This window comes from Marmota monax, unplaced genomic scaffold (assembly GCF_021218885.2).
Source record: "Marmota monax isolate L192 unplaced genomic scaffold, Marmota_monax_Labrador192_F-V1.1 WCK01_AAM20220418_F8-fsc00031, whole genome shotgun sequence".
Classification (NCBI taxonomy): Eukaryota; Metazoa; Chordata; class Mammalia; order Rodentia; family Sciuridae; genus Marmota; species Marmota monax.
Genome location: NW_026695197.1, coordinates 7,769,626 through 7,796,770, shown reverse-complemented (window position 1 = coordinate 7,796,770; position 27,145 = coordinate 7,769,626). Strand labels below are relative to the sequence as shown.

At 43.1% G+C, this 27,145-nt stretch overlaps 1 protein-coding gene across 12 annotated transcripts in view; it reads right to left on the bottom strand.

Annotated features, from left to right (window-relative positions):
• Fhod3 (formin homology 2 domain containing 3) overlaps positions 1 to 27,145 on the bottom strand; it is a 461,034-nt gene that overhangs the window by 28,966 nt on the left and 404,923 nt on the right. For 10 of the 12 annotated variants that reach the window (XM_046428243.2, XM_046428244.2, XM_046428253.2 and 7 more), the window contains 7 exons: positions 21,829 to 21,987; positions 14,385 to 14,567; positions 12,722 to 12,841; positions 11,492 to 11,653; positions 8,038 to 8,228; positions 4,260 to 4,452; positions 274 to 297 (listed from right to left, as the gene is read on the bottom strand). In XM_046428243.2, the coding sequence (XP_046284199.1) occupies positions 274 to 297; positions 4,260 to 4,452; positions 8,038 to 8,228; positions 11,492 to 11,653; positions 12,722 to 12,841; positions 14,385 to 14,567; positions 21,829 to 21,987 (1,032 nt within the window). The remainder of the gene's footprint in view (positions 1 to 273; positions 298 to 4,259; positions 4,453 to 8,037; positions 8,229 to 11,491; positions 11,654 to 12,721; positions 12,842 to 14,384; positions 14,568 to 21,828; positions 21,988 to 27,145) is intronic. The other 2 variants (XM_046428246.2, XM_058573970.1) reach the window with 1 other exon arrangement.

Genomic DNA, 27,145 nt, shown 5'->3' with positions numbered 1-27,145 from the left:
ATCCCCTGAACCCACCATTAGTGACAAGGCTACTGATTAGCCTGGACTCTGGGACAGATGGAAGATGGAGTCAACCCCCTCACTTCCTAGTACACAGCATGACAAGAATTCATCAGATGGTTAGTGGTCAAATGAAAACCAACCAGAAAATGCCCATGCATGGTTTAAAGCACAAAATGGTGCTGACATCTCATGCTGATTATGTTAGGTTAGACTTTACGGCACACATGAAAGGTCAAATGTGGTATTCTTCACGTTTATAAATGGTCATACCTCAACTTCATCCTCGTCATCAGTCTACCCGACAGGACAGGACAGGACAGAAAAAATAGAAGGATTCTTAGATGGCACAGAAGTCAAAGATGAGATTATCTTAAAGTCACATTACATTAAAACAAAAAACAACAACAACAACAAAAAAAAAAACTGGCCACCATAACCAGGGTACACCCTCTTGAACTGGGAGCTGGTAGGCCCTGCTCTCCTTGTCCTCATCTGGATACTTGTTCAGTAAAGACAAGCTGTTTCCAGAGAGTCTCCTGACCTTACTTTCTGCTCTGTGCCCTGCTATTTACTTCATGGCCACATTTCTCCCCACCCCCAGTACTGGGGACTGAACACAGGGATGCTTTACCACTGAGAAATATATCCCCTATCCTTTTGTATTTTTGAGAGAGGGTCCTGGCTAAATTGCTCAGACTGGCCTTGAACTGGTGACCTTCCTGCTCAGCCTCCCGAGTTGTGGGATTAAAGGCATGTACCACAGCTGACTTTGGTGGTCATATTCTACTGAGGCATCACCACCAGCTGGTCATCAGGGTGTAAGTGGACTGACCTTAATTTACCTGGCTCTGCCCATCAGCAGCTGGCCACCTCTCATCTGAAGTGTAGAAACCTTCCTGCCCAGGCCAGTGGGCCTGGGAACAATGATTCTTCCATGTATAGGTCAGAAAGGACAAGCTGAACAATTTCTGGGCAGAATGGGTCATATTACTCTCTCCTCAGACACATGAAGTTTAAGCTCTGTATACAACCTCACCTGTCCCTCATGGTGGCCATTCTTAATTGACCCTGTACTTTCAATTAATTTACCAGTAGATAAACTTGACTTCAAGTGAAGGGTCACTTTTCTAGATATATATTGGGGGTAAAAAATCCTATTAAGTCTCTTGATTTAAATTAAGCACAACTTCAATTTTTGAGAGCTTCCACCAAGGTTATAGACCATGCCAGCAAATCAGATACAAGTTTCATGGGAACTGACTGCACTTTTGAAAGTCTCCAGTATATCACATCCTGCCCTGCCCCACCAAAGGCATTATGACAAGAGACGATGGTCCTGCTCCACTGTCTCTTTTGTCTTATGACATTTTTAACCAGGATGACTGGCATTGTTTTCAGCAGCCAGCACATGTGCAGAATGCTACACATACAGAATCTCTAACACCAACCCTCACTCCACTTCAATACAAGAAACTATTGGGGTTGAAAGAGGCTTACTTCACGACTTATTTGGATTATGCCAGCAGTAAAAAGGGCCATAGCTGCCTAGTTTTCCCTTGCCTATGCCACCATTGGTCTAGAACAGCTTGGGATAGAAAGATAAGGAGTAAGTTTCTCGCTGAGCCTTGCCTGGGGGGAACCTCTGGATCCTGAAAAAAGACCTGTTACATGCCTATGAGCAGAGAGGGCACAGGAGGGACAGCACTCCAGAGCTGACACGGGGCCGAGTCGATGAAAGCAGTCTTCAGACTTTACCCTCAGACTTATCTTAATTTAACTGCAACCATTTCCACCCTCAATTTTATTCAGCATCTATATTAAAAGTGATGAACTTCTAGCTAATGATGTTCGGGGGCCCTTGATTCTGAATCCATTGCCCAGCCTCTGACTCAGTGGTTTCAGTTGTGTGTCATTTTCTAATCATACTATGATGTACTTGGGTGTGATCTTGTCTTTCATTACGCACATCTTCCTTGGTGCCCACCGCAGCGCAGGGCATTTCTTAAACAAGCACAGGGAAAACTAGAGATTTTGTTTTGCCTTGGTGACAATACCCCAGTGTTCCAGCAGATGGCAGCCTTCCCACATGAATGATGCTACTTTGACCTATAAAAACAAGGATTAGGATGGGAATGAGCACTGAAGCCCTTCCTGCTGCTGTTATAATTCAAACAAATAGGGTCGGGGATGTAGCTTGGTGGTATAGTGTTTGCCTAGCATGTGTGAGGCCCTGGGTCCAATCCCCAGAACCGCCAAAATCCACCAAACAAAAGCCCAAATAAAATGTGAGAATCCAGGCTGGTAAATCCCAGGACTTCATGGTGCACCCCTTAGCCTCTCTCAACGTGACTTCCTCTTCTACAGAGGGGGATGATAGTTTCCTATAAAAGGGGAACAATGATTGTCTCTAGATTTTAATGGTAATTTAAATATGTTTAGACCAAACTCTAGAAACAATTACCTCTGTTTATAGCTGAGAAAGCCAAATATTCTCAGAGGACGGAATTTTAACAATTAGTGGGATCTGTTAAAAAACCTCAAGAATTTGGCAAGAAATGCTGATGTGTTTTCATAATTATAAGCACGCTGGGCTGTGTCTTTTGCCCTTCAATGTGTCTCATTTCCAGAAAAATAAGTTATTCCTTTTTGAAAGTTTTAAAAATAATACTTAGGAATGAAATGTGGGCTGTATTTTTCCCAAACACATTCAGTTTGCTTCCTGAATCCTCCAGAAGGCTAAAGATTCTGCTGAACCCAGGTTTCAGAAGACAAATGATAGAGCTCATAGTCCTGGCAATTAGAACCGCCAGGGGCTATAGAAAGGGGTCCTTCTGCAAAAAAGTGGCTTGGTGCTCCCTCGGGGTCCAGAAAGTTCCAAGGAAATAAGGAACTTAGGGAGAGGTAGGGGATTAAAAGGATTGATTAGTCCATGGTTCTACTTAGAACTGTCTTAAAACTACAGTAAAATTTCTTGGTTATGGAATCTGGATTTCCATGTGAAGTCAAGACCTCTCAGGAATGTGGACTCTTAGACAGCAGTAACCATGTTCCCTTTGTTTTGCCTACAACATGAGCATGCCTCCGGGCAGAGAAGGCAGGCTCCTTGAAGTCTTCTGAATGAACTTCCCACCCCCAAAGAAATCTGCCTACTTTGAGTTCAGCTGAGATTTCCACCTCCCCTCCCCTGATAATGGCAATCCCTGTGACTTATTCCTGTACTCATTCCATTCCCTGTATCACTGGAGATCTTGTGTGGCTCAAACAAGCACAAGTGGGAGAAGTTCATGGGTACCAATCCAAACATCAAAACAAACCAAAAAATCCAAACACACCTTCAACAGGTCCCAAGTACGATCTGTCAGTATTAAAAGAAAATTGACTTTATTCTTCCTGAGTTTGTCCAAGAAAAAATAAATGGTAAGGAAAAGAATTCCCACATAACTTTTTCCTTTCCCCTGAAACTGGACTTACAGCTTACCAAATAATAGATGAGGTGTGCATGTTTCATGAAGAGACATAAGAAAGAAGGACCTGCTTATCTTTGTTCTCTGGCTAGTGGGTCCCTCCACCCTGTGCCTATGGAGCATGTCCCATCTACATGCCCACTGTACCCGAGGCCTGCATAGGCTCAAGGCTGAGGTGGTGAAGATAAAGAGTTCAGGAATGGGGAGACATACAAGTGGCCAGGGGCACCCCACAGCACCATAGGGAAACTTATGCTGGATCCACTGTCCTCTGGTATCTTTTCACCCTGATATTCTGTAACTCAAGGGACTGAAGAGGGACCGTCACATTACGTCTTAGAGCAACCACATCAGTTTCTCTATTCATATGCCCCAAATGGTAGTCAACCGACTGGTTATATAACATTGTAACAATGACTAAGATCCTGAATCAATTCCAAATCAACACATCTGTCTTCCTCTAGATAAGTGGTATTACCTCTGATGTTTTTCTCCTCCAATTTTAATCAAGCATCTAAATGTCACCAGCATCACACAACATACAAAGACGGGTTATGCATTTCTCCTCCAGCCTCCCAACCTTAATAGGCCTCATTTGTTACACAGAAGATTCCGACAGAAATGGTAGAGGAACAGTTGGAGAGCATTTTTAAGAAGAGACAATATTCCCCCCCCCCCACACACACACACACCCCATAATGGCAATGGGGGAAGCACAACTCCCAAACTCTGGGGAGGATTGATGGTTGATCTTTCAAAATAAGTGACCTAAAGAGAGTTCATGAAACTTACATCAGTGATCATCTTCCCTCTGGTCTTATTTCTCTCTCTGTGGTTGGCCCGTTTCTGTTTCTGCTGCAAAACCCTCTCCCTGGTAGTGCGATACTCTAGTGCAAATTCACTAATGATCCTGCAGAACTTGTTTATGTTCACTTCCCGAATTGCATAAGGTGGATGGCCCATAAAGAGCAAAAAGGAGTGGAATCTGCAAGGAAAAACAGAAATGGCAACTTTAGTTTTAAGAAACCCAAATTACTGATCCAAAATCTTTCCATAAGAAACCAATGAGCCAAGTTCTCAGTGAGAGGCCACCATCCTTCACTCCTGAGGCTCTGAGTTTCAAGAGTCTTCTCAAGTAAAAATGCAAACGAAGTCAAGTTCAATTCATTTTCTCATCCATGGAGGTTATGTCTAGGTGGTAAGACTTCAAGGAATTAATTACTTCTTGCATATCTAAATTTCAACAGTTTCTAATGGATATGTAAATCTTCCTAAGAAAACTGGTAAAGTATTAAGGAAAATAGTGCATAGTTTCTACATTATACAAGAATTGGATAAGAATAAAGAAATATTGCTTAGAAATTCCTGTATAAAAAGGCAAAGGGAGAAAAAAAAAGCAATTCCTTTAATGAATACTTGGAGTAGACATGAACATGTTAATTTATAGTTTCTAATTGGTGTTTATAAAGTTTTTCCTGAGTAAATATTTTGAAATATCTTCTTACAATATTACATAGAACTGTAATTTAGCTAGGAAACAAATAAACAGAACAAAATTAATTTATTTCAGCTATTTAATTTATAAACTAAAAATTAATTTTGTTTAAAATTTGTAAAGTTTCAGTTATCAGGAAATGAGAACAAAGATAAAAACAAATCTATGCGAAACAAATAGTACTACATAAATATCACTATTTGTAGACAAAACTTTTGCTTTTGATCACTGCAATTTGCCTCCCTTAAATGTTTTCCCCTAATGAGAGACATTAATTTATTCTTTCCTGTGACAAACACAACTTGTATTTAAAATCAAGGAGACTCAAAAAAACACTAGCAAAAAACACTAGCATAAAACTCAACAATAACAAAGTATAAATCTTTTTGACCTTGGATTAGACAATTTTTTCAAAAAGATTATAACAAAAGCATAAACAACTAATGGCAAAATAAACTGAAACTTATCAAAATTAAAAACTTTTTTGCTACAAAGGTTATCATTGAGAGTGAGGAGAACCTTCAGAACATGAGCAAATATTTGCAAATCATATGTGGGAAAAGGAAGTTGTGAGCAGAATAAACAAAGCTTACAACTCAATGCCAAAAAGATAAACAAAGGATTTGAATAGACATTTCTCCTAAAATGATATGCAAATAGCCAAGAAGCACATAAAAAGATGTTCATTATTAACCAATAGAGGAATGCAAATTAAAACCACAAGGAAGTACTACTTCACACCCTCCTAAGATGGCTGTAATCAAAAAGCAAGCAGCAGCACTGGAAGAGTGAGAAAACTGGAATTCTCTTACAGTACTGGTGGGGACATACAAAGACAGAGCTGCCATAGAAAACAGTCCAGCAGTTTCGCAGGTAAACATAGACCTACCATAGGACCTCTGTGCATATACCCATAAGAAATGAAAATGTGTACACATAAGACCTTCCACACCAATGTTCATAGCAACGCTATTCCTAATAGCTAGAAAGTGGGAAAAGACTATAGTGATGCTCATCAACAGATGAATGAGTAAACAAAATGGAAATCCACACGAGGCCCTGCCTGACTGGCCCCCTTACTTCTCTGGCTTCCTCTCTCATGACTCCAGCCATACTGGACCCCTGCTTATTCCTTGAAGAAGCTCATCCCAGGGCCTCAGGCCCCTGTGCAGCATGTAGGACACCTGGAGGGACACACAGCTGAGGAGCTAACAGTCTGCAGGAAGGTTGAGGAGGCCACTCCACTGGGGAGGCCCATAGGCCTGACAAGCCATCTAGTACCAGCTGTTTGCTGTCTAGAGCAGAGAGCCACATGAATCACGCTCACAGCTGGGTGAGTACTTCATCTCCTGGGAAATGCTAGAGGGAAAAGTGAAGCAAAGCAACTGGGCTCTCAGTCATCCATCTCTAGAAATTCCTACCTTAATCAGTTCTATATGCAGGGGCTCCTGATAAAGCCTTCATTTGAACCCAGGGTTCTGTGGTTTAGGTGTTTTGAACTTGTTACCACCTGGTACCCCTTTTAGCCACACTCCTTTTACTACCCACCATAATTCTAGTGAATTTCTGGCCCATCCTGGTCACTCCCAGTGGGATGGGCTGACAGCCAGAAGACAGGAATCTGAGTCAGGCGGGAGCAACCACCATCCAAGCGACCAGCTTAGATGGAACAATTAAAGCAAACATCTCACAAGGAATACACTCGTTATTAAAATGAGTGCTTATCTTGGATAAAATGGTTAATAAAACTAAGCATAATAACTTTGTAAGACTTTTATAAAGTTGTTCCAGTTTCATGATATTCCAAATGGAAATAATTTATTTTCATAGTTTTTTTTTTTTCCTTTAAGCTGGCAATTGCTTGCAACATACAAAGCATGAAGGTCAAACCAGCTCTCATTCCCTGTCTCCCCTTTTTAACCATGATAAAAGCATAATGTATTTTAATTTTAGTAAGAAATTTGACAAAATCTTTCATAAGATCCCCCAATCCAGAGAGCAACTGGAAAGTCTGGATGAAGTACAGTTAAAGGGGTTTATAGTTGAACAAATAAATTCCAAAAGTACTGATTACTAGATGGCTTTCGACCTAGAGGGAAGTTTCTTTCTTTCCTGTCCAACATTTTTAAAACTACCCCCCTCAACCGTCTGCCTCAAGACCCAGCAAATGATACAAGCTGGAGGAAGCTCATGTTCAGATGAGAGACTCAGGGTATTCAAAGTCCTACGAGGGTTGAACGAAAATAAGAAGGGGAAAAGGGAAGGATGGAGGCTGAGGGTCCCACAACCATTTCCTGTGATGAAGCAAAGGAGAAGCAAGTGGGGGCCTATGGCAGGAAATGCCCTGGCCTGGGAAGTTAAAGGACCTGCATTCTAGTCCTGGGCAGCTAGCTACTTGCTGGAAGAACAGGCCTGGACAGACATGGAGCCATGTTATGCCCAGCCAACCTCCCTGTGGGTAAAAGCCAGGCCTGACCCATCACTGCCATGTCTCCAGGGTTCTCTTGGATCCAGTGATTCAGAGGAAGACTAGTCCAGAGAGCACTTGTGGTGGACCCCAGCCCTCACTCAGGCACTTGGGACATTGGAGCAGCCACTGGAGAATCCACAACTGGAAGGTCCTCAGAGGGCAGACAGTAGATCAGATAAAGGAAGAACTTTTCTAACAAGTAGAGCTGCCATGCAAGGGAACAGGTTCCCTGGAGGTAGAACTGTCAAGCAACTGCAGAGAGGCAGCATACAATTTGACAGGTTTTACAGAAGCGATTTCTGATCAAGTGAGATTTTTGGATGAAATTATCTGACATTCCTTCCACCTTCAACATTCAATATATTATTATGCATGAAAAATTAGGTATCCACAAAGCTGTCAGACATCTGTCATCCACAAAGCTGTCATACATACAACTAGGTATCCATGAAGCTGTTTATCATAGGTACACTTTGTGATGTACTGTGTACCAAGAATGTACAGTAACATTTTTATAAGTCTAACCTTCAGATCCTGGTTGGCAGAATATTTTTAACATGGTAGTGTAGTGATTTCTTTTTTTGTAAGTTCCTCAATACACCTACCTGTTAATTATCCTTCTGTGGACAATCTTTAAAATTATAATTCGCTCTGCACAGTCTTTTAGGAACTCTGACATTCGCTGTTTTAAAACTGGTTTCATTTCGTGTTTTGCAATTGCCTTGAGGTGATCCCATGAAGCTTTGCATCTTCTCTCCATCTGACATAAATTATCCTGAAGTTGATCAAAGTCAACCTGAAAATCAGAGCGAGAACACTGCAAATGCACTGAACAACCGGACACCAACCCCAACCAGGAGACCACGGTGCCTCTGGGAAAAAACAAGACATCAAAACCCAATTTACATCTTGAAACACAAACATATTTATGACCTAAAAATTATTCACATGTGTATTTGTCATTATCTCAAAATCAAATTAGCGATAAAAACTGTTCTCCAAATGAACCCAACACAGGAGTTACCTTTTGCTTGCCTAATTTGGAAAGAAATGTTACAAAAGTCTTTGGGAACTGTAAGTTAAAACATGAGATCAAAGAACCTAGTACAAGATGAACTGAGTAGATGTCTCATAAAATTTCAGAGCACACTCGTTTTTTCAGGGATGATATTTCACTGAAGGCTGAGGAATGTACCCGGGTCTCATGTGGATGGCTCTGCAGTTCTGGGGCCAGCTTTTGGGCAGCCAGCTTTTCTTTGCCATGATCTCCTTCATAGTTTGTGTGACAAACTATTTTACTCATCCCCCATTCATACATTCAACAAACATTCATGGAGCAACAGGTACACAGTGGCCCCCCTAACCAGGCACTAAGATGACGAAGACAAATGCTAAATGAAACCAAATCATTGTTCTCAAGGAGCCTCATGGTATAGACAGGTGATCACCAAGAGCTGAAGGGGTACAGCACCCACCAGAGATGTCAACAACAAATGCAAACCACCTACACAAAGAAGAGATGTGGCAGAGCTCCTGCTGTGTACTCAGGGAAGTGCCAACAGTTTGCATTGACTGAAGTGGCCCAAAATGAGACTTTCTAAAGTAATGCTTTTACAGAATCTCTAGAGCAAAAATTATGAGAATCAGAGGGTTATTTAGTAATTAAAAAAAAAAAACACACACTTGAGGGGCAGGAGTCGTGGCTCAGTGGTATAGCACTCGCCTAGAGCATGCGAGGTCCTGAGTTCGATCCTCAGCGCCATGTAAAAATTAAGGTATTGTGTCCAACTACAACTAAAAAATAAATATTAAAACAACACACTTGAGGGCTACATTTAATAGAGGGAGATGTGAGATGGAAAAATGAGAGACCAGACATGGTGGCATATGCCTGTAATGCCAGCAACTGGACAGGCTGAGACAGGAAGATTGCAAGTTCGAGGCCAGCCACAGCAACTTAGTGAGGCCCTAAGCAACTTAGCAAGACTCTGTCTCAAAAAAAAAAAAAAAAAAAGGGGGGGTGTGTGGCTGGGGATGTGGCTCAGGGGTTGAGTGCCCCTGAGTACCCAAGGTTGGGGGGAGTAATTCAGAGGGATGGAGGGGATAAAGAAATGGGTGGGCTGAAAGAAGGGGCGTGAGGTGAACAGTGAGTGATAAATGTGGTCTAAAAATCCAGAAGGAGAAAATGACACACAGAGCAAGCAGCCTCTGCTCAGGTACCAATGACAGTGGTTATACAAGCAGGTCCTGGAGGATGCCCAGTAAGGACTCGCTCATGTGATCTCAGAGTAAAAGCCTCACCCTCAGAAGGACATGGGAGGGGCTAAAGACAACAAAGGCAGATTCTGTGAGAAGATCTTGTCTCAGCAGGAGGAAGTCGCCCCCCTCCCAGGCAGGACTTTGCATGGTCTGAATTTCTTGATTCTCTACAGCCAAAAAGGCTCTGGGAATGAAGTCTAAGAAGAGGTGGTTGATGCCCTCTTGGCCTCCTATGGCAAATCACAAGCATCTGGATCAAGAGTCATTTAGTGGTTGCTGAAGTCAGGGGGTAGAAGCTATTTGAAGTGTTGGCTTTGTGGCCAATCTTAAGGCTAGTTATGCAGCTATTAGTTAGCTGACAACTAAACATCCAATAGGCTTCTGGGAAAGGCCTGATACTGAAGGGGCCCAGGACAGTCACTGGGGTTGTTCTAGTATTGGGATTCCTAGGCCAGGGCCACTTTTGTTCCAAGCAAATTCTAGCTGGTGAAGCCCTGGGCAAAACCACAGGGCACGAAAAGAGGGAAACAATTTGCTCTGGTCTCTCTGGAACCGGGACCCAGATGGAGGGGATCTAGACAGGCAGATGCCTCAAATTCTTAAAAAACCCGTCTTCTGAGAAGGTGCTCACAGAGTGTTGGAGCAGCCACTGGAGGACCCTCTGCGTAGACTCTTAGAGGGGTTTTCTTCCTTAGTCAGGAAATTGAGGTCATAATTGCAAAGATGGCAGAACAGTGCCTGTTAAATAAGGGACTCTGTTCTGTGAAGCCCTGTCAGCTCTCCATGCCTCTTTTTGCCTCAAGGTAGTAGGTACACCATGAGGCCAGCTGAAGGGCCCCTGATTGGTGTGCCTGTGGCTACCAGCCTGTGACTCCTGAGAGGTGGAGGAGGGCCCCCAGCCACCAGGTCCCCACCAGTCAGTCCTGTGGGAGAATGCAGGGAGTGAGCAAGCTCCTGGAACAGGACCGTCGCAGCTCTCCTTCTGTTCCTCGCCCACTCAGTCCTCTGTTCTGTCCCCTCTTCCTACCCTGGGCTCTGGTGTGTCCCAGCACTTGTAGCTGCTGTGTTCCCAGGAGGTGCCTGCACACAGGCCTGGCTCCTGTGCCCTCTTCAAGGGTGCTCCCACATTCTCCTCGTTCCCAATTCTGGTGTGTCTGAGATTCCTCTGGGCATTGTTCAGTCTCAGCGATACTCCTCCACTGGAGGCAGCTGGGGTCCACATATTGTGACTGTCTCTTTTCTAATAAACCATATGCTCATGAAGAGATTAACTCTGCACTCACTTTAAGAGCTTGCAGCCGAGGGGCCAATGCTATATACTGTTTACAGCCCTATAAAAACGTTCCCTGTAAGACTGTACGGATGGCCAATCTGTGGGCAGCAGAGCCAGGCCAGGCATGCCCTGCAGCTCCACACCTCACAGTGACATTGTATGGACATCTCAAGAGCCAGATGGCATTCTTTTGACCTGTTGGCCCACCTAAAACAGGCTGTGCAGTTGGAATGTTCTGGAGAATCCAGCCTGGTGAGTAACACTCCCAAGGAGTGAGGACTGGGATGGCAGACTAGCCTCACATACCTCAGTAGGAAAGAATCTGAGAACCAGAGATAGGAAAAAGATCTTAAAAGTTCATTAGAAAAAGGCATGAAATGAATCCTATCCACGGACTCTAGAGCAGGGAATGCAGGCGGCGCTGTGGGTCATATTTATTAGAGCATGTGTGTGTCTAAGAAGAGGGTTTGAGAATCCAACAAGCGGAGGCCAAGGTGAGGCCAGCTCCTCCGTGTTCACTGACGTACCTTGGCTGACCTGGTGATGGCCCCAATCTCTGAATACAGATCGGAACTGTCTGGGAAGTTTTCCACCACCATGGTGCACACGTGGTGGAGAAGCGACTGCTTGTGCACTGTGTCTTTCACTTCTGGAACCTTCTCGAGGTAGCTTAACTCAAACGCTTTGGCCTGTTTTGTGACATTAAAGATGAGAAAAACAAGTTTTATGTAGGCTCTTAGAATAGCACAGATGGTTAGAATCAATGCGCAGCTGCAGTAGCCAATATTTAGTTTCTGTGTGACTCGGGCTTCTCAGGCCATGCACTCCATCCTTTGCTGATCACACGTGGACCAGACACAGCAGAAATGACCTGGACCTCCAGCCCTTTGCTACCACAGCCCAGAGACAGGTCCCCAGGACTCAGCCCTCAATCAGGGTGCTATGGGACTCCGCCTCGGACACCTGCATAAGTATAACTTCTTTCTCCCCTCCGGCTGCATGCCTACTTCCTGGCCAGAGCCAAATGCAATCTACCAAATTATGCCATGTCCACATACCAATATGCCACAGTGACGTCTACACAATATGATCAGTTGAGTAGAGCAAGTGGATTGGAGAAGGGAGGCAGGAGGGGAGAAGGGAAAGAAGTTACTGGGAAATGAGTTTAATCAAATTATGTTAATGTTCATGTGTAAATATGGCATAATAACTCCCCAGCATTATGTGAATTATAATGCACCAATTAAAAAATAAAAAATGACAAGTTAATCATAAAAATCAGAATAGTTGAGAGCGAAGGTCAAGAGAAAAAAGAACAGGGTACATGAAAATTTTCCAAGTCAATTTTGAGAGTAGCCACACTCTGTAAGGAATAGTGCGCTTACTTTTTTAAGCTTTCTTGTGGCAGGGTTCAAGTTCAAGTAAATGGTCTCTAATATTTTGAAGACAAAAACCACGTCTAGATTTCATCAAAAAAGTTACACAAGTTGAGCTGGGGATGTAGCTCAAGCGGTAATGTGCTTGCCTGGCATGCGTGGGGTGCTGGGCTTGATTCTCTGCACCACATAAAAAATAAAGATGTGTCCGCAAAAAACTAAAAAATAAATATTAAAAATTATCTCTCTCAAAAAAAAAGTTACACAAGTTGTTTATTCTACTGTGCTTTAGGGGACCAGAGGTACAACCTTCATCAACAAACGGTGGGCAGGGATTTTGTGACACGAGAGGCAGGAGGATAAGGCACAGGGACAACTTACATTAGTTCCATTTAGAAAGTTCCCAATAGCGAGGAGAGTAGACAGGATAAAGCCCAAGGTTTTATTGTTCTCCAACTGGTCTATTCCTTCCTTCAGGTCCAAAAGTGGTTCTGCCACTTCCTTTCAGTTTTTTTAAAAAAACAAAACAGAAAGTGAAAAAGGATGGACAATTTGGCTACTTTTTTTCATTTGGTGTAAGGAACAATAAGCAGGGTTCTCTCTAGCATGGGGCAGTCTCCCCCGTGGGACATTTGCTCCTAGGTATGACAAAGTGCTGAACAGCAGCAGGGAGAACCTATTCCCCATCAATTCCACAGTGGAGACCAAATGGAATTCATGCTGGGTCACACATGCCGTGTCTTCCCTGTCTCTACCCAAGTTTAAGCCCAAGCAGGACCCTTAGGTCATCCCATCCTCTCACTCTCCTCTGACCACGGCTGATTCCCAAGGAATCTTCCTTGTGAGGCTTCAGCATTGAAAGCATAGTCCTGCTCTTTGCCTTTTCTCCTTGTAAGCAGATGACTGTAGAGACTGTGGCCCCACTGTTCCTGGACCACCTATCTCCTCCATTCCCCTCTAGGCATACTTAGCCTTGGTTGCTCACTATTGGATTTCATAATTTTTTGGACTTTGGAGTATCTGCATAAATACAATGATATGTATTAGGGATAGGATCCCAAGTTTAAATATGAAATTCATTTATGTTTCATATATACCTCTCACATATAGCCTGAAGGTAATTTATAAACTGTTTTTAGTGCACCTGATGTGGTTGGACTGCAACCCATCACATGGGATCAGGTGTGGAATTTTCCATTTGCATCATTGCGTTGGCACTCAAAGGGCTTACGATTTTGGAGCATTGGGATTTCCGATTAGAAATGCTCAACCTGTAGCACCCTTCTGAAGTAGCCTAGACCCACTGCCATCCATCTGGCCCTCAGCATAAGACTATGCCACCTCCTCTTCCAGAAGAGAAAGACCCAGAGCCTCTACACCTGGGCTTCAGACTCCTTCTCTAGATGGTTTTTCTCAGCTAAGCTTCCCTGTAATTGGTGTCCATCTCTCCCCCCCACCCCTCTCCACTGGCTGCCATTCAGCCTGCAAAAACACTCCTACTGACATAGGCCAAGGGAGATTCCTGTGCCTTCCATGCCCTACTCAGGAGGAGTCTCTCCCTTTGCTTCTCCCCGTTGAGGTCTCTTTCCTTCTAGTCTCTTCTCAACTTCTTGTAATCTGCTTAATCTGTAACCTTCCTTTGAGAATATTCCCCCCAGAGACCTGCTGTCATGGTCAATGGCAGTCTGGGTGATAATGATGAGGTGATAGATGACGGGAAATATACTATATTTTTCTGTATTTTCTAAGTTTTCTACAATGAAGATACAGAATCTAAAAAAAAATTTTAATTATTTTTAATCACTCACCACAAACTCATAAGCAAGTGTCTGAGGCTGGTGCCAGATACTTTAGAATAACCCTTCATGATCAGTCAGCATGGACACAAGTAACATCAGAGCTAGTGATAATACAACAATGTCATCTTCAACTCACCCTGAAAATCCTGCGTCAAGAATGAGATTTCGCTACCTTAATATTCATGACTAAAAAAACATGGGCCATCCTATGTGGTTTTGGCTGCCTCTCTTAATGGAATGCTTACCTTTTCTGTGGTTTCATAATCCATTTTGAACGCCCAGAGGTGGAGCCGAGCAGAAAGCTCACTGATGGAGGACAGCGTGAGGAGGAACTGCTCGGCACTGCCCAAGGGCATTTCAGGATTGGCCAGCTGAGCTTCCTGGATTTTCTGCTTCTCCTCTTCAGTTGGAATCATGGTTAGAATTTTCTGGAAAAAATGGGATGATAGAAAATATTCGCAGTAATGGATCCTACCACACCCCTTTGATGTTTTCAAATTCAATTTTATAATTTTCCAACCAGGTAGTAGAAAGAGTCTGGTATATGTGTCTCAGTCACATATGGGTGTTATATTATCATAACCAAACATACTCTAAGCAAATTGCCCCAAATTTTCTGGATCTTGCACAAGGAGGACATTCTAGGAATAAAAAGGGGGATGAAAGTAAAAGAATTGAAAAAGAAAATTGGAGAACAACTCAGTCTTCCCTAGGAAATATAGCGAAACAGGTCAATAATACATGCTCTATCACTTTTCATGGATTAACTTAAGAACTAAAAAAATGAATCAAAGAACTCAGATTGACTTTTGGTTCATGTGACATTAAATATTTAACTGTTTAAAAACTTAGAAGTGATAATACTTCAATATCAAACTCAAATCTGAAGAAAAATGAAAATGGTATTTATAAACCTATCTATTAATAAAAAACAATGTACTTGTTTATTTTTATTTTCTGAAAAAAAAATCAGTTGAGAAAGGTGAAGGCAAAAAGACACCAGAATGATTATGATTCTTCTTAGTTCAAATTTCATATTGATTATATTTTTTTAAAAAATAAAAATTTCCATCTACTCTTACCATTACTATTTAATATTGTACACAGATAATCACAGTGTCATAAAGGTAAAGTCATTTCTATTTGCAGATGACATGATTACATAGAAAATTGTAAGGATCTAAAAGTAAAACGTTATAGCATAATCTTTTAGAAAAAGGAAAAATGGAGAGTATTTGTGACCCATGTGAGGGAAAAATTCTTAGACATGATACCAAAATGAACAGACTGATGAACTGAACTTCATCCATCCAAATTAAAAATTTTTGCTGTCAAAGACACTATTAATAGAGTGGAAAAAACTGTAGTTTATCAAGAAGTTAAACACAGAGGTTACCTTATAACCCTGCAATTATATTCCTGGGTATTTGCTCTAGAACAAAGACTTAAGTTCACACAAAAACTTGTACGTGAACATTTGTGTTAACTTTATTCATAACTGACACAACCGGGCTCAAGTTAGATATTCTTCAGTAAATGAACAAATTATGGGACATCCCTACAATAGAATAGTACTGGACCATAAAAGGAATAAACTATAGCCAGGAACAAGCAGCACACTCCTAAAATCCCAACTACTCAGGAAGGGGAGGCACGAGGATCACAAGTTCAAGGGCAGCCTCAGCAAATTTAGCCAGACCCTGTCCTAGACGGACACACACATACATATATAGGGTTGGGGATGTAGTTCATTGGTCAGCACCCCTGGGTTCAATTGGGGGATGGAGGGGGCTATGTACATACAATGATGTGGATGACTCAAAGACATCATGCTCAGTGAGAGAAGCCAAACTCAAAGGTTATACACGATATGATTCCATTTACATGACAATTTCCAAAAGACAAAACCACAGTGATGTATTTGCACCGCTTGTTCCCAGGGGCTGAAGGTGGGAGTAAATATACAATCAGAGAAGAGCTGTATGGGGAGTTGGGATTGCTTTAAATCCTGCTTGCAGTGGTCACTGCATGAATTTACACATGATTTAAAACTCCTAGAACTGTCCATCCAAAAAAAAAGGTCAATTTTATTCTATATTAGCCCCCCAAAATGAAAAACTTAATAACAAAATAAAATGGAACCAGTCCCCAAATACATGGGTGTTTATATTATTGTGCCTCAGGATTTATCTGGGTACGATAGAAGCAGTTTGAGTTTGATGAGACTGTTAACACGCTGGGTGTCCCTATCAAAAGCTAGTGATGTAAAACTACTTCGAAGACGTGTACTCTGAGCCACAGAGTGAGGCTACAGAAGGCGACAAGTGGTGGGCCCTCGGATATGTCCCTTCCAACTTGCTCTTCATTATGACTCCAAATACTGAGGCTATGTGGGTGGAATTTGAGCATCAGGAGAACTACTTAGTTACAGGGCTTCTTGCTCGCTCACTGCCTGGCTCATGGCCCACCGTCCACACAGATGGCATTAAAAAATAAACAATTCCAGTAGATATCGCCTCTTAATCCATGATTTGAACCAAATTAGTTTTCAAAATAAAAACTAAAGTTTGTATTTTAATTTCCTTAATGCTTAAATTGTTTTAGGCATGACAAGCATTCCAAAACAAAAAATTGCCAACACCTTTTATAACCTTCAGAAGGCCTTTTCCTGCAACAATTTGGTTGCTTTGTTCCTTTGAGAAAGTCAAACATTTTTACTTTTGTTTTTCACTCCTCTAATTCAAACCATTTGTTCACTGTTGAAGACTTATGAGGTTGCCATCTGTCATTTTGCTTTGCTTTGCTTTATTTTGTTACACATCACTGACAATAGGAGTAGCCATAAGACAGTGGAATTGGCAAGTCAAAGCCACCTCCTGTGAGCCCAATGGCCCTTTTTCCATTAGCAAAGGTTAACAAGAAAAGGTTAACATTTTTACTTGCTTTTCTACCACATCAATGGGTTTATTGATGATTTTACAATTACCATTTGGTATTGCAGGTAAACAAACATCAAACAAAACCAAAACCTGAATGTGATAACAGTATTTTCAGCTATCTTCCTGACAATATCCCTTTAATGCTTCTCAAGATATGACTTTCAAATACAAAAGCAAGTATATTTCAGAGAAAGCAGTGCAAAAATATCCATTTTTATGAACCCACATAGTACTGGGTTTGACCATTTAATTCTCCTGGAGTAAGACCATAATGAGTCATTATTTTGCTTTGTGATTGTGAACAGAACCCTGGCTAGAATTTTGAGTAAGAATCTACAATGAGGATTTGGGTGATAACAGCAGAAAATTTAGGGCTGAGCTTGGTTTATATACAATTTTCATATTCTCATGAGAAAATGTTCTTTCCATGTACTTATTTTCATATAGCAACTTAGGGGGGAAAACCTTAAAGCATCTTGATAGTATCACCTTTCATTCTTTTTAAAATTGGTACATTATAATCATACATATCAGTGGAATTTGTTATAGCATATTCATACATGCACATAATTCAATCAATCTCATTCTCTAGTTCCTTCCCTTTCTCTACCCTCCTCTTCCTCCCTCCCCTGGGTCTCCTTGCTCTAATTGGTCTCCCTGTTATTTTTTAAATTAGCATTTTAATTGTATACAGAAGCAGGATTCTTCGTGGTGACTACGTTTTGAGGCACATTAGGCAGAAATTATTTCATCAAACTTACAGTTGAAATGACTCGCCTGAGACCAGGCTGGACCAACCAAGACAGAGCTAAAAACCCACCTAAGGGCTGTGTGTCCTTTCGTAGCACCAGCTCCATAGTTAATGGAGATTGGAAGTGCAAAATTAACAGCACAGCTGTGTCCAATGATCAGAGCATCCTGGTTCCCTGGTCCTACTAAGCCAACAATAACTCTCCACGGGCAGGCTCAATTGAGTATGTCCATCACCCAGTTGGCCACCTAGAGACAGGCCTCATATAACACCAACTATTTAGAGAGATGCTGTAGCTTTGCCTAAATGGCTGAAGGAAATGTCTGTTACCAGGATATTGTCAGGCCTCACAACCAAACTGAGCCAAGTCAGACTTCATTTGGGACCATTCAAATGTGCTGCCCTCTAAGTAGACCAACTCTAAAAATTAAAAAAGGGAAAAAAAATAAAAAGGAGGACTCCTCATACTTCCATTTGTGATAATTTGATGACATCTTACTTTGGAAAATATCATTATGCTACTTAGAGATGGCCCTAAAATGATTTTCTCAAATTTAATATTCTTCATAAATACTACTTCCTTAATGAAGTTAACTGCTCCCTTAGGTTTGCATCATAAACCCAGATACATACCACTGGTTGCTAAGCAAAGCCACAGGATATCATTTAATACATCCTAATTACATTTAGGTATACAGAACTTTCAAATGGCCCTATTAAGCCACGGTGCCAGGCCACGGTACATGTGTTCAAGAAGCAGACGGTTTGGCGAAAGGCTCTTTGGGCATTAGCTGGAAATCTTATTAGCAAAGATCTGTAAGTTCACAGCTGCCATCTCAGTTTCAATTTAATTCTTGAACAACAAACCTACTAAATCAGCTCTGGGTACTGCCCAGCACATGGATCTAGATCTTTCTTATATGCCTTCCTGGTCCCTTGAGATCAATGGCCAGAGATAGAAGATGATGTCAGAGTGCCTGGAGTCTACACTTTCAAGAGTACTTTTTTCCATTGGAGTCTTCCCAGCCATGCTGGGAATTGCTGAGGGATATACACAGTCCCTGGATTCACACAGGAAGTCTTTAGATCAGTGATTCTCAGCCTGGGTGATTCTACTCCCAGGAAACGTAAAACAATGTCTGGAGTGATTTGGGGCTATGGGTCAAGGTTCAGGTAGGCAGATGCTACTAAACATCCTTCAAGGCTCAGGACAGCCCCACAACAAAGACTGTCCAACTCCAAATGGCAATAGTGTTGTGTGCGGAAACTTGCTTTAGAGGAAAACTGATCAAAATGTTGTAACTCCAAGTGCTACTGTGACTCAATGAGTTTACTGAGGACTTATGACACAATAAAACCTCAGTGAGGATTTACTGGTATTTTCTGCAGCTGTTTTCTCTCACTTCAAACTATCTGCCCACCAGCTATTCCTGGGTGAAAGGCCATTGGCAGTGCTGTGAGGGGCTCTGGGCTGGCTCCTGTGTGCTTCTCACCCCTTTTCAGATTCCCTCCCATTCTAGGGTCACATAGCCCAGGCCTGAGAGGGACTCCTGGGCCATATGCTTCCAAGCCCTGCACCCTGAACTCAGGCTTCAGGGCTCATATTCTGCACAATCTCCTGTTTCTGTGAGTTTGGCACAGACTGATGCTGGGACTCACTTGGTTCATTTTTAAGGTTAAGCACAGCAGTGTGTACCTATAGGTGCTATAAAACACCTATAGGGTGCCCAGTCCACAGTAAGAAACCCATGAAAGCCAGACTAGTGCTGTGTTTATTCCTATAGCCATCAGCATCGTTATTACTCTTACATTCCTTAATGGATCAAAAGGGTGCTCAACTTACAATCGCTCAGACAGGGAAAAAGAGTAATTGGTTCATTCTAAAATCAGAGTAATTTATTATCTGAAACTTTCCCAGCCCAGGGAGAGCTGTATTTCAGGAAAAAAACAAAGGCAAAACTCAAATTCTGATGGAATTTCAAGTTTTCCTGATGAGGAGGGGAAGGATCTTTAAAAGGAGAAATTGTCATTTTTTTTTTCCTTTCATTGGGCTGGCTCTGGCTGTATGTGAAACCTCTCCATGTATGAACTGAAGCATTTGCAAGCTCTAAAGGACCTTGTAAACAGGACGATCTGAGAGAGCCTATAACTTGCTTCTCAAAACCACTTCACACTTGGTTCATCCAAGTTCACAGAATGGTAGGCCACAGCCTTCTTCCTTACCAGTCTGGAGGACCCCAGAGTGAGGATGCCTCACACAGAGGCTGAGCCTGACCATTCTTGCTTGCTGCCTGAACATCTCTGTCTCTGCCTGCTGTATCTAACTCATTCCTTTATCCCCCTACCCTGCTCTGCCTTGTGCCCACCTGGATATTCTGCCTGACTTCAGGGATTAGGGCACAACTTCCTGTCCAGCCAGGAAGGAAATGCATTTTCCCTCTTGTACCTGTTCCAGTTGCTTGAGCCTCATATGCATTCCTAGGGCTTCCATAACAGTGTACCACAAACTAGGTGGCTTGACACAACTAAATTTATTCTCACAGTGCTAGAAGCTAGACGTCCAAAAATCAAGGACTAAGCAGTACTATGCTCTCTCTGAAGCAGAGCTGCTCCTGGCCTCTTTTGCAGTTCTGTTGTTTGCCTGGTATTCCTTGGCTTATGAACACACTGCTCTAATTTCTACCCCCGTCATCACATGTGCATTCTCTCTTCAGATGGCATTCTTCTTTGTGTCTATGTCCCAACAACATCCCTTTTCTTGTAAGGACACCAGTCATCTGATTTAGGGCACATCCTAATCCAGTCTGATCTCACCTTAACTTGATTATATCCCTGAGACCCATTTCCAAGGAAGGCCAGTTGTGTCCTCCAAAACTCATGCTCTCTTCTGGGAGAGCATGAATTCTGGAGGACACAAGTGGACCCCACATAGGCCTCTTAGCAAGTTTTCTTCTGAAAGCCTCTACTTTTCAAAGCACAAAGGCACACAGGGCCCACAGGGTCCAGACTGTGTGCCCATCGCTGCCTCTCAACCCAGGGCTGTGGGCAAGTTTGGCACTGTGACCCAACCCTTCCTCACATTTTTGGCAAAAACCGACTCCCCCTCTTTGGGGTCAGATTTCACTGGTTCCCTCCATGCTCAAATGAGACTGTGCATGAATGAACCCAATCATGGAGAGGCTTTAAAGGAGTCCAGAGCTCCTGGTCAATGGGAGGATGGGTTGGGTGTCACTCAATGTCACAAAGTAATGTTCCTAGAACCTCCCACTTTTGATGAAGTGGCTCCTAAGACTACAACACCCCTATAGGGGACTCTGGGATGGCCATTAGCTCCACCTGTCATTTCATTATTAGAGTAAGAGATTTCACTTGCTACAAACTGGCACCATGGTGAAGATGATGGCCTGGTGGAAGAACATGAACATTGGCACAGCAGGTGAACCATGGCTTCAGCTGGGCCACCTACCAGCCACAGACATGTCACCTAATCTCTCTCCATTTTTGACATTCAGATCAACAAGGGCTACAGCCTCAACTGGTTTAGTTCTTCCAGTTATTTAACAAGACATCTCTCTGTATATCCCAACAAGCGCGAAGACAGAAACGAAGTCCTTTACACAGATGTGATCACATATTGAAAACCTTATCTTTGAAATTGTTTGCTAAACATATTTGATGTAAAATGACATGAAAGAACCACCTAGCAGCCTCCTAAGGAGGTTCTGACAGTCTATTTCCATTTTGAGATAGGCAGAGCGTGTGTGATCAGAGGGAGGTCAGTACAAGAACTGCAGAAGGAGGGTCTTTGAACTTCATAGGCAAATGAGGCTTGCCTCTCTGTGGAGTAAATATGAAAAAAATTATTATTCAGAATCTTCTTGAGGACAGAAAAAACGGCAAGCCAGCCTATGAGGAAAGTCACTTTGGATGAAATAATAAGTACATTTTATGCATGTGATAAATTTCAGAACAGAAACAATGTTTGACAGCTTCTCTTACCTCAATTCCTTCTTTGTTTAAGGCATATTCATCAAAATTCAAAATGGCTATCTTAATCGTTCTTGGAGGGGGCAGGACCGTAAGACCAATATTGATGGCATTGCTCCTCTTGGAATCTAGAACGATGATCTCCTGCCTTTTTCCATCTGCAGCAGTTTTCTTGGTGATAAAACAAGGAAAATCCAAGATTAATGCATCACCATGGGTCCTTTCTGTGTTTCAGTATTAAAAGAAAACTCACCACTTACTCAGAAATGAAAACAAATGGCCCCAATTGCAGCTCAGGCGAGGACTGGCTACTGCTCAGTCCAGAAGGGAGATATCAAGGATTGGGCTCTGAGACACTGCCAAACTTGGGTCAGCAATGGAACTTTGTGAGTCAGACACATTACAAAATAAAATAGATTTTCCTTCAATTGGGAGAAAATGTGATATTTTGCAAGGAAAAAAAAAATTTTTTTTTTCAACTGTGAGACAGCTATAACCTGTGGTTTTGTTTTTGTTTTTTTCACAGAAGCAGTGAAAACAATAGTAAAATCTTTCAGAGTCCCTTTCCTGTGGGCTGTAAGGTGTCAACTTGTGTCTTGGTTGGTGTGTGCATGGAGAAGTGAGTGCACAGGTTGAGAGGACAGGAACCCCCCCACACACACACCAAGATCTCTGGCTGCATTGCCTCAGGGTCCACCTGCCCATTTCAAATGTCCCGTGTCCTTTCTATCAGGTCACCTGTGCCTTTCTTGCCACACTTAGTCATTTGTGCAGCTGCCCACTGGGTGGATGAAGAGGGCCCACTACAGGAGAGAGATGGCAAGCCACGTGCTGATGAAGAAGAAAGAGGTACAGGCAGGCTCAGGCTGGGGAAGAGAACAGGGAACTAGAAGTATCCTGACATCCTCATAGAACCCTGTGCATGGTGTCCCCGCTGGCCTGGGTCCCCCTTGGAGGCAGGCCCTAGGCCCCTCTCATCCCTGTAGGCAGCCCAGGGCTAGCATACAGACTGAATGTCTGCATGCTCCCTCACCCAAAATTTATCTTGAAGCCCTAACTCCCCATGTGAGGGTACTTGGAGGTGGGGCCTTAGGAAGTAATTAGGTTTAGGTGAAGTCACAAGGGTGGGTCCACCTGATAGGATTAGTATTCTTATAAGAAAACAAACAAAAACAGGTAGCTCTCTCCTTATACCAAATGGCAAGAAGGTAGCCATCTGAAAGCCAGGAAGAGAACCTTCAGCAGGAACCAACTTGGCCAGCACCTTGATTTTGGACTTGCCAGCATCCAGAACTATAAGCAATAAATGCTTGTTTTGTCTGTGGCATTTTATTATGGTAGCCCTAGCAAATGAAGGTGTGCGAGGTGCTGAGCCAACATGTTTCATGACCCAGAGTTGTGACCACAAACCACAACACTCCCTCCTCCCCCAAAACTTTCCCCTTCAATTTTAAGGAACTGTAGGTGACAAGGGAGTTGTTAAGTGAAAGGAGACCTGGCCCAGCACATCTGCTCTTGCCCATGTTTCCTTTGAGGCGCACACAGCTGGGAGGATGAGCATTCTGATGCATGCCCTGAGTAACGGGAAATGAGTAAGCAGGTTCCCCTGAAGGAAGACACACAGCACAGAGACAAAATGTGTTCACTGCAAGGGGGCTCCACTGTGAGGCAGCTACAACTCACTGGAGCTCCGCCCTAAAGAACACCTGGGATCTATCCTGGGTCCAAAGGATAAGGAGATGGGCAGTATCTTTGCCTAGGTTGTTGGGACCTGCCAGGAATGAGGCTGGAGGTTGATGGGGCCATATCCCTGAAGACCTCAGGGGCCGGCCAAGGGACTCTGACTACACTCTACAGCCAGCCCTCGCTGGCTTACGGTGCTTCCTAACCACTCTCACTCTCACCCTTTCCTTTGAAGCAGAAAATGAGGCCTGGGAGCAGCTGAGCCATCTGGCAAGCTGGCCTGAGGCAACACTAGACATGGAAGTCACCAAGGAGAACCAGATTGAAGCCCCACTAAAGTTCTCCTGGGCCCTCCAAACTTAATTGCTCACATTCTATTTTAGATCCTTAAATATGCATTTGGGAATAAACTCAAATTTCTTCATGAAGAAAACAACTGAAGACATCCCAGCTGTTTGGGGGCCTGGTGGCCAGGAGGGGCAATTCCTGCGGGTGTGGTCACTGGCTTTGAACAGGGGCTCCCAGAGACATGTGGCATAGATGCTTCCCCTTCTGCAAGGCAGGCTTTGTCTTTTATATATTTAGCCAAATAAACCAAAAATTCTGAATTTAGTCTTGAAATCTAATTTAAAATAGTATGTTTTATGTGGAACACTAAGAAGGAATGACAAAGTTTTTGCAAAATGCAGAATATGGGCAGTGAGGAGGAGATGTTATAACCTGTGATAAAGCACTGGGGTGCCTCCTCTCCAGGCTCTGCAGAGCACCTACTCAGCATCTGTTCTCTCCTGCCTGATCACCACCAGGACTCTCATTTCTTCTTTAGCTGGCAATACGTCCATTTAAAAAACAAAACAAAACAAAAACCCTCTTTGTACCTGAATCTGGCCCTGTGACTTAGTTCTGGTTTTTTGATTTCCTAATTAAAAATGGACAGATCCAACAAGCTAGGCCTTTATCCTTTCTCTTCTTTGTCCCTAGAACGTCTTATGAGCATAAGGAACAAAGTAATGGTCATGCAGCAAGGATAATCTGGGAACTGTCAGTCCTCAGCCTCTCATCCATATTGTCCTTGACACTCAAGGATCCTGGAGTGATACATGTGCAAGCCCAGCTAGGCCAGCTGGAGCCTCTGTACAAATGAGGAAAGGATGCTTCCCTCTGGGGAGACACAGCCCCACCATGAACAGCTGCCCACAAACAGTTTGGAAAAGCACCACCACTCAGGTTTCAGCTTCTTTCCTGGTAGCCGATGTCCATTTATGTCAAACACAAAACCTCCATAGTGGCTCTGAAGCTGACATGATCTTGTTCCAATCTCAGTAGGACTCAGTTTACAGAGATGGACATGTCCACACACTTCACTATTAACTACTGAACAAGCTGAGACAACAGGGAGAGCTGTCCCCACAGAGCACATCTACCAGGCATGAAGGAAAGGTAAGAAGGAACACCTGGAATTGAATTATTCAATTTCTGGATTGTAGCAAGAGGCGTTTTAAATGCCACTCTTGATAATTAAAGTAAAGCTCTACTTGGTGTTGCTGAACACCAAGTGTGTCTTCTGTGCGTCTTCTGGTCAATTCTGCCCAAGATGAGGGAGCGGGTCAGATGGGACTGTCTCCTCATCTCCTTCCCTCCCATAAGAACCAGAGTCACATCTGCAAGAGCAAGCCAAAGCTCTCTAAGCTTTGGAGCCCATGACCATGTCCAAGGATGATCAGTCATCAGTTCTGATTCATTTTGATTGTCCTTTGGGATCAAGCCCCAGATCTACAATCATGAGCTTCACTATATCCTCCACATGGTCCCACAACAGTGGAAGTACTGCCCACCCTTTTTCCATAAAACCTGCCATGCCTATTCCTCCTCCTCCATACCTGCCACCTCCACCTGAGCCTGACTCCCAGCACTCAGTTTCACACCAGTCCATCATGCCCACTTCCAGACTCTTCTCTCCCCAACCCTCCATTCTACATTTACCAAGTCTTTCTCAGATACCCTTTTCCTTATTGTATATTTCTTTGGTCAGAAAGTGGCGATTGTCCATAGTTTACATACAATTGGAAAATTAGGAAATTGGTCAAAGAAAGGGGATATAAAGCAGGAGTCAGAGAAGGCAGAGTGGTCCTAGTGAAGACACACAAATACCCCTCTCTGAAGGCATCTAGGAGGTGGTGGTGAAATGTGATGAGGAAGAGGTAACGGGTTGGAACGAAGTGGCAAGGTTTCTAGGCAGAAAAGTCATTTTACGTTTGATAGATACACATCCCAAAACAAGACCCAAACAAGGAAACGAAACTCCAAACTTCTTGAAATATCATTACAGGGTAAAGGCTACAGCAAGAAAGTGATGAAATTTTCTTGAAAGTAATAAAAGACGAATAGGATAAATGAGAAACATCATGTTCCTAGATAGGAAAGTCAATTTTGTAAGTATAATTAGGTCTCTCTGATCTAATATATTTAAAATAATTCTATTCAAATTCCAGAAGATTTGTTTTTGGAATTACAAAAATTGTAAGTTTAATATTTTAAAAAGTCAAAAATATTCTTAAAAAGGAGAGTTACATGTAATATCTACTCCGCCATCAAAGCTTACTGCAAAACTGACAAAATGTGTAGCACAGACCCTTGAATAGCTGGAATGATAGAAGAGAACAGAATGACAGGGTAGAAGAACTCATATAATGGCCCAGGGGATTTCAACAAAGACACTAAGATTAGTGACCCAGAATCTACCATGAGAAGGATTCCTAATATGGGACCAAAAAAGTCTAACAGAATAATATAGCGAGTGAACACTAACAGAGTAGACCCACTGACATCTTCCTCTTCGGGTAGGCAAAAGGCCAGGGGAAAGCAGGAACACAGGCTGGTGTGGGAATAGCCAAGGGCCGGAATGGCTGGGGTGTACCATTCCTCAGAGCACCCTCTTGCTGCCTGGGGTACCTCTCCATCCCTACCAACTGCAACCTGAAGACATTTCAGACAATTCTTTCATGAAAAGTCAACCACCAAACCTCTGCCGCCTTCTTTAAGTTCCAAGAACAGGGAGAAAAGGTCGTTGGAAGGAGGCATCAGTGGGGATGGGTGGATACTCAAACAGGAACAATTATCTCCAGGGTGGATCAGCAAAAGGGTCCATGGAAGCAGTGTGGGGAACACCACTGAGGGGCTATCTCTGAACATGTTACTTTCCCAAATATGTCCAGAAGAACTCAAGAGAGAAGAACTCCTTACTGCTTTAAGGAGGGAAGAGGTATGCTGGAAAAAAGTCCGGCTCTGATTTAGTACCAGAAAACCCAGTTAAGCAGCGCTCCTCCCACAAAGCTGCAACCCACCAGGGAGCCTCCAGCACGCCCCAGTAGCCCCTTCTATTCCAGAGCAGAACATTCTTGGGAGAAATGCTTGGGGCTTGGAGGCCATGTAGGGATTTTGTTTTTGTTTTTGACTTGGCGAAGAACACTGTAGGGAGAGGGGGCAGGGAGACAGAGAATTACCCTCTGTGCCCAGAGGAGCAGAAAACTCTTAGAAGGGACAGGAAGGAGGTTATGGAGGCAACTTGGCTCCTTTCTCTCAAGCTGCCTGTGGGTGGGGGTAGGGGGTGTCAGGGTACAGTTTTCAGGAAGACAGGGGTGAGTCC